Genomic DNA, 8,073 nt, shown 5'->3' with positions numbered 1-8,073 from the left:
CTCTATGGCATTAATGCTGGACCGACCCTAAGGTCGATGAACTTATAAGCGCTTGGCTAGTTTAAGACTAGTTATTCAGAGCCAGGGCATATGGCCCCGGTGACTATTTGTGACATGGCTAGGGAACGTTGTTCCAGGGTTATGACTCTATGGTCATGAGGACGGTTATGTTGGTGACTATTTACCATACACCCATCCTGTTCAAACTTATGAAAGGTTCACTTATCAGTTAAGCCCGAGTGACCCTATCGTCACATGGCTAAAGGGGGTTGTACCCACTTTTGTGACTGTTGCGTCCGTCACCTATCTCTTTTGGACTGATAGTCCTTAATGATTACTATGATCATTGTTGATATTATATCATGCTATATTATGTTTTCTTGCTAGGCCTTGGCTCATGGGTGCTATGTGGTGCAGGTAAAGGGAAAGAGAAGCTCACACAGCCTTGAGTGGAGAGCTTAGGTGGTGATGTGTACATATGCGGCCGCTTGACCACCACGGCCAAGGCGTTCTCAGAGGAACTAGGGGTTTTACCCTGTTTTTGCCGCTTAGGTTGGCGGGATTGTAAATTTGAAACAGTAATGTCTGTTTTGTTCTGAGAACAACTTGTAAATGTTTTGAGTAGCTCTGCAGAGCAGTTTGTAATGAAAATATCCATTTCCTTTTTATTAGTTTTCCACCTTAACCTGTTAATTACACTTAGAGCACGTTTTTTACCAAAGGACTCGGGTAGCGGGTAAAATTTCCGGTCCACCGATCACCGTAACTGTTCTGGGGTAACCAGGGCGTTATAGTAAATGGGCATCCTAAGAGACATAAAACATCGTAACCTTAAATCCTTAAAAGAAATCACGGTCGTGGCAGTCGAGCAGGCTACATATGTACACATAGCCCCTAGAGCTCTCCAACTCATGGTTGGTTCAAATTATCTTTGCCCTTACTTGCACCACATAGCACCCGTAAGCCACCTCCCAGCAAGAAAACCCAAATAAGCATAAATAGTTAACCAACAAAATATAAATCATATACAACATGCTTAACATTTATATGCTAATCCTGCTTAAAATCATATTTCATAAACATAATACCATTATTAAAACATAAACTAGTAGATCTAAAACTCAAAACATTCAAAACTTAACTATACCGCAACCTTGATCTTTAAAAGAATTCCTAGATCCTTAAAATGTTGGTTCTAGGGTTTCGACAATAAGAAAGATAACCTTCGTCGTGTGGACTCTTTGAAGATTTGAAGAGGTGATGGTGATGGAGATTTTGGCCTTACAGTTTGTGTTTGGATGGTGGTGCACGACAACAATAGTGAGAGAGTGTAACGCCCTGGTTACTCCAACATTGTTATTGTGAGCTTTAAACCGTGCTTAACTCGCTAAACTAGTCATTTGGTTATAAAAGTACATCTACGTGTTATTAATAGGTGTTATCCCCAACATTTCAGTTCGATGACGTGCCAAACAGAAGTGACAAGTGGCAATGCATGGTCAGTAAATGACACATTAATAGTCAATAAATGTATTAGCCAAGGAGGGAAAGGTCGGAGATTAATCTTCGGAGTTGTGATATTACTAGTCATGATAATTATTTATCTGCTTTGGAAGTTATTTGACCGAGAATCTCAGAATTTGCCCTCTAGTTTTGAGACTTTGGGATTGTTACTTGGGCCATTCTTGGCGCATTTTCTGAGAGCTAAGGAGGTAGGACCTGACAATAGCAGCTCCGGCCACGCGGTATCCACGTGGCTGATATAATTATGCCATATCTCAGCTCGCTAATAGCCCGTGAAAAATTAGGGCGTACAACATAATAATGTGATCTCCCTCACAAAGCACATAAAATTACATATATACCTTTACAGGGGGAATATTACATAAATACCCTTTTCAACAAATACGACCCTTTAATCATTTTTAATACACTAAACACATGCTTACGTAGTCGCATCATAGTATAGCTCATTATATTCACATATAATATGACATTTAAATTACACTAACACATCAACATCCAATTATGCCCCCTAAACCAATAAGTGTTATTAGAAAAATTAGGACATTACATCCATAGAACAAAGTAGGGAGATAATATATTTGGTCATGGAACATAAACTAATTGTGTTGCCTAATAAATGGTCTTTTATATTTGTTTGAAGTGCTTCCATTAATAATGACATGACACTTTAAACATATAGATTATTTTTTTAAGTTTGTTTGACAAGTACACATATACGATAACCATCAATAATGTTGTTATTTTTAATCTGGTTAATTGTGGTCTAGTGATTTTTTAAACCAATCCCCGATTCAAATATAATTGTCAAGTTTTTGCCATTCTCATAACACCTGGCATGATTTCCCTAGACAAGGAATTGTACCTTGTGCAAAAAATAATGCATCTTTACGGTATGTCTCACCATTCAATGTGAAGTTGACCATTGGCGTGTCACAGTATGACAAAAATGTCATGTATACGTGGGGGCCCTCCTCAAATATAGACACTGTACAACAACTGGCCATTTTGAACGAGTAAAAAAAAGTTATCCATCACACAAACCACTACCAACTACTTTGGCAGCCATATCTTCCTTCATCCCTTCCACCCCATAATTTTTCCTTCCACCCATACCCATGGATTCAGACTCCTCATTTGACTCATGCAATATTGAGGTATTTCCTGTCACGGGCGACCATCATGTAGACCGACCGGATTGGGAGGAGTTTACCAACAGCAACATAAACACCCTCCCCCCCCGAACCTATAGACTATATAAACGATCTGAAGATCAAATTAGAGAGGAAGGATGAAGAAATTTTCTTTAGAAATTTGGATTGTCGCATGCTAGAGAAAGATAACGAGTCCATGAAAGCCAGGATAATGCAGCTCGAAACAGAGCTTGAACAGAAGACAAATAAATTAGAGGAAGTGAGGGATGTCGCGTTCATGGCAGCCTATGAAAGGGTGTTGAAAGCACTAGAGGAACTTAAGACAGAAGCAGTGAGTAGATACGATGAGTACCTGAAGGAGAAAATTAACAATATAGTTGGTGATGTTGCCCCACTTGGACGTAGAAGAACATGAAGATCTGAAGTGTTGTAGTGCGATGGCGTGGTGATTGTTAATTCACCTTACAGATGAGTGGTCCAATTTGTTTGTCTTTTTTTTTTTAGTTTATTAAGGGTTTAAACATGTTTGTAACGAATAACATGGATTAATGAAGACATTATTGAAATACAAAATATTTGATGGTTCTAATATTTCTCTAGTAGTAGCAATTAACTTTTACAAATTTTTTGATATATGTCAACAACTATTAATTGGAAGAAGTAAGTAATCATATTTGTCTACTATTCCATATTGAGCAAGTCAACTGGTTTGTCAAATCATAGATCCAATCAATTTTTATGTCTCCAATCCTATCATACCTTTTGCATAAATTGTACTAATCAATTCATATGTCTCCAATCCAATCATACCTTGTGCATAATTGTAATAATGAACGTACTATACATCAATTGTGAATACAAGCAATGGCTTGTTTCACTCAATCTCCACCTGCCCTCACCTTCCTTATGATGATATAGGCTAGGCAACATAATGAACAACTTATTCCATACCCTGTAAGACTTCACTAATTTGGACAAGTGAGTCCCAATAATATACCAAGTAATTTAGGCTCACATGATAGTAGTAATGTGGCCACACTAAACAAAATATACGAGGAACATCATATATATAAAGAAGGAAATTACGCTAAAAGGGCTTCCCTTTAAGCCCTATCGGTGGGGTTGTCAGTGTTCTTGAAAACTTGAACAGTTTTTCGGGGGATTTTTTTATGACCGTGTATATTGTAGCTATTTGGAGCATCTGCCAATTTTCAGAAAATTGTGAATAGTGTATAGTACCGAAAACTAGGTTGAAACACGTTGCTCGCGTGACTATTTTTTTTTATGCGCGTGGAAAACTACATGTTTGAACATATTTTTCGGTACTGTAAACTATTCACAATTTCTTGAAAATTAGCAGGATGCTCTACATAGCTACAGTATACACGATCATAAAAAATCCCCCCGAAAACTATTAACGGGATGCAAAACACTGAGAGCCCCACCAATAGGAGTTAAAGTGAAGCCCCTATAAATTTTTTTTTCCTATATATGTATATATATGCATGCTACACAAGCACAAACTCAATTAATTATGCCTCAATTTTGTTATTAACGAATTATTGTAGTATCTTTTCCACAAAATTTCTTAAATTAATGTGTCAACAAAGGATTCCTATAACGATCCATCCATAAATGACTCTTCAAAACATAGTAAGGGCATTCGACATAGTAGAACTTAGTAAACAAGATCTTAGTAAACAAGATTGATGTCCATAACATTACATTTGATAAAAAACGAGACATACAAAGCATTACACATAATTCGTGAAATTTTTTTCAAACTAATTGTAAACCCTTAGCATAAAACTGATCGCATGGCTATGGGGATGTAATAATCTGTAGAGGGATTGAGAATTTGTTTCGAAATAGTAGGCCATTGGTGACTATGCCATTGCTCGTTTGTGCCATTATCTCCTCTTAATTAACTCCTTTGACTTTGACTGATGTCGTCCACGTTCGGAGTATAGTACATTGGATAGTTGGAAGATGCTGGATCTTCTGTCTCCATGGATTGATTGTCCACTTCTGGAACAACTTTGCAAGTCGCCCTATTATGGCCTAATTGGTTGCAGTTGCGACACCTATTCTTCCTTGGGGTGGCATTGTCCACGCCCTTATATTTTGATTTTTTTTTGTTTGGTTCCCTCCCCTTCGTTCTCACAATTGCCGGATCCCCAATTACTCTCTGTTGTTGTTGTGATCGGTGGTCCCCATGTACAACGTGACTCGATTCAAACTCATCATTAGGTTGACCACACATTGTTTTAAATTTTTCCTCCAAACGGGACATTTCGCTTAATGCTTCTTCATATGTATCATGACATTGTGTGGCATAGTACCCCATTGCATTTAACCGTGATGTCAACGATCCCCAACGGGTACATAATAACACATCATGGGGGACCCTATCATGGGGAGCGCTACTCAATTCACCTCTCAATTTGGTGTCCTTTCTCCAGCGTCCTTTAACAGAGGTTTCGGGATGCAGGGTAGGTTCAAATGCTTCATTACCGCAAACATATGTCGACACGAGATTCCGTCTGACTGGAATAGCATGCAACTACATTCAAAGTGATCATGATCAATTACATAGCGAACTACACTTCTTACCAGTCCTCTACGGAAACGAGTTAGGGAAAATACCCTGCACCCAAATTCCACACTTGTCGAATCAATTGAGTATGCAAGAGCGTTGTCGATTTGTTGTGCGACCTTATCGTACATGTTTCTCGTCAAAACTAAAGCAACTTGCTGGTAATACTGTTGTAGTATGTTGGAAGGGAACTGGAGCGATGTGTTGTTGCTGATGAAGTCATACTCGCGTTCCGTGTGGCGTATGCTTTGTATGGCTTTATCAACTTGGCCATCAAGGTCTTTAAGTTTAAGTTTGCTTGTCAAGAAGTGTGACAGGTAAGAATTCATCGACTCCGACCTTTGGGTGGTTTTGAGGCCCGCAAAGAAATTACCCCGTAGGAAGCATTCTGCCCAACTCCTTCTATTGTTGTATGTTATGGTTGCCCATTGGCTATCTTGTAGCTGAAATTCTGTAACCAAGCCACTCCAAGTCTCATCAAACTCTTCCTCTGTACAATATTGATATAGAAGCTCATTAAACCTTGTCTTGAAAATCGGGTGAGGGACATTAATGGTAACATTTTTCTGAAGGTGCCATGCACACAAACGATGGACAGCATTAGGCATGACTTTCTCTATTGCTTTAGCCATAGCTTTATCTCCGTCAGTGACAACAACCTGAGGCAATTTGTTGTTCATACATTGAAGGAATTCTTCCAACAACCAAATGTATGTGTCCTCCTTCTCATCGTACAGCAATGCAACTGCAAAGACAACAGTTCTGAAGTGGTGATTCACGCCGAAAAAAAGAAGAAGGGGTTTGTTGTACGCATTATTCTTGTACGTTGTGTCAAATGCGATGATCTCCCCAAAACGTCCATAGTCATCTCTTGATATTCCATCGGCCCAGAACAAATTAGCGAGCCTATACTCCGCGTCTATCGTGTGTGTTTCAAAAAAATTGGGGTCACGTAACCCAAGACATTCCAAGTATCCCAGGGCACCCTCAGCATTTGTTTCCTCCTCCTCTTCTAACTCTCTTTGTCGTCCAACCCAATTGTATAAGTCCTTTTTCAAGAACGGAACATACTCATGTCCTCCTCTTTCTGCAGCAAGGTGATTCAATATGTGGCAAGTTCGTATGCCCGACCGTCTCATTGACATTACTTGGGCACCCATACAATCTGGGACAGCACAGTTAGATCTCAAGAACTGCATATCTGTCTTCAAAGCAAGGTCATGATTATGTGTTGGGTTAAAGTCTTTCACTACCTAACTGTTTTCGGACTTGTAGAACTTCACGCGCAATAATGCTAGGCACCCTGTGCGAGTAACAACCCGAGGTTTTTTCTTACGGTTCTTTAGGTTTGTCCACTTTTCTCGCCTAAACCCTTGATTAGAGCAAACCCATTTTCTTTGCCACTCTTTATTTTCATTGTCCCGCCGGACATCTTCTTTTCTAACACTAAACCCCATCCACTGAGAGTATTTGTAGTAAAAATCTTCCCAGGACCAACCGTGGGTAGGTGTTTGTTTATAATGTCTTCCTTTGTTAATTGTTGTGGAAGCTTGTTCGAAATATTTAGTTCTACAAGTGCTTCTGACATGTCATTCGCCATGTTGTTTGAGAAATTATTTTTTCGTTTCCTGAACACGAAAGAAACAGTTGTTAGAGATGAAAAGAAATACCAAATAGAAAATAAGGCTTTATGGAAAAAACCTAACTCAATCTTATATTCACTGGAAATGCAATTGAATGTCTATGTTTATCACCCTAGACACTTCAGTTTCGTTAGTAAACATACACATGTAATTAAAAGTAGCACATATTTATGTTAAATCAGTAATTATGGTATGGTAAAATAAACATTAGAAAACACAATTATTTAGCGATAACTAAAATGGAAATTACATACAATTAGTGAGGGTATCGATTATTATAGCCCCAACTTACCAATGGGAAGGGCGGGAAGATATATCTAAGAAAATTGAAGTACCCCCCTTGAAATGGGGTTTTTGTGCCTCCACAAAAATTTCAGTTTTGTATTGGTGGGATAATAAAGAAACAAAAAATTAAACTATACAATTTATAATAACATTGCCTCCCTATGTATGTCATTTCAAGTTACAACCCGGAAAAGAAGATTTTTTTCCAGCACTTAATTTTTTTAGGCCAATGGGTTTGGAATTTAGTTTTGGATTAGGTATGCAATGGTTAATAAGCTACTTATGGGAAGTTTTGTACTTTTACCGTGTATGTCTCTACCTATACTTTGAGTTTCATTTTGGTACGTGCAGGGCCTAAAACCTAAACAACTCGTCACTGTTCTCAAGCATTAACAAATTAAAAGGTAACTGCCCACACATCCACCATTTTCCAACTTAACCCTTTTCGAGCATATGACCACCCTTACTGTAATTGATTTTGATTTGGCAAGCATTTCAGTCATACCTTTTATCAATATATATACATCTTCTATCGAAGCCAGTTGTAATGGGTTTATCATGTTTCTGCAGGCATCCTATATAAAATACAGATTCACTGTAGGGACGCAAACAACCAAAATCAACATAAACATGATTAATAAAGGATAAACATCACATCATTACATAATGTCTAGCTACACGATAGATGGTTGAGGGAGATATATCTCCTGCTACACACTATGATGACTTCGAAAATACCAATAGTAGGTACATCCATTACCCTTAACTTATAGTTTAAGGTAACTTTAGTACCTACTGGTTCTTAATGTTTAAAGTAATCAACAGTACCACTAATTGTCTCTTATAGACATGGGATCATCTAGTTTATACA

The 8,073-nt window shown here is 38.2% G+C and overlaps 1 protein-coding gene across 1 annotated transcript; it reads right to left on the bottom strand.

Moving 5' to 3' along the window:
• Window positions 1–4,602: 4,602 nt before the first annotated feature.
• Window positions 4,603–6,473, bottom strand: LOC133831942 (protein FAR-RED IMPAIRED RESPONSE 1-like). Its single transcript, XM_062262344.1, has 2 exons — window positions 5,325–6,473; window positions 4,603–5,241 (listed from the first exon to the last, which is right to left on the bottom strand). The coding sequence occupies exons 1-2, from the start codon at window positions 6,471–6,473 to the stop codon at window positions 4,603–4,605; spliced, it is 1,788 nt and encodes a 595-aa protein (XP_062118328.1).
• Window positions 6,474–8,073: the final 1,600 nt, after the last annotated feature.

This window comes from Humulus lupulus, chromosome 4, assembly GCF_963169125.1.
Source record: "Humulus lupulus chromosome 4, drHumLupu1.1, whole genome shotgun sequence".
In the NCBI taxonomy this organism is placed as follows: domain Eukaryota; kingdom Viridiplantae; phylum Streptophyta; class Magnoliopsida; order Rosales; family Cannabaceae; genus Humulus; species Humulus lupulus.
This window is presented reverse-complemented; position numbering and strand designations above follow the sequence as displayed.

What these genes read in the sequence shown, in the direction of transcription:
- LOC133831942 (XM_062262344.1), bottom strand. Translation starts at nt 6,473, where the DNA reads ATGCAGTTCTTGAGATCTAACTGTGCTGTCCCAGATTGTATGGGTGCC. An exon ending in GTGTGGAATTTGGGTGCAGG is followed by an intron (nt 5,242 to 5,324) that starts GTATTTTCCCTA and finishes CTTTGAATGTAG; the next exon opens with TTGCATGCTATTCCAGTCAG.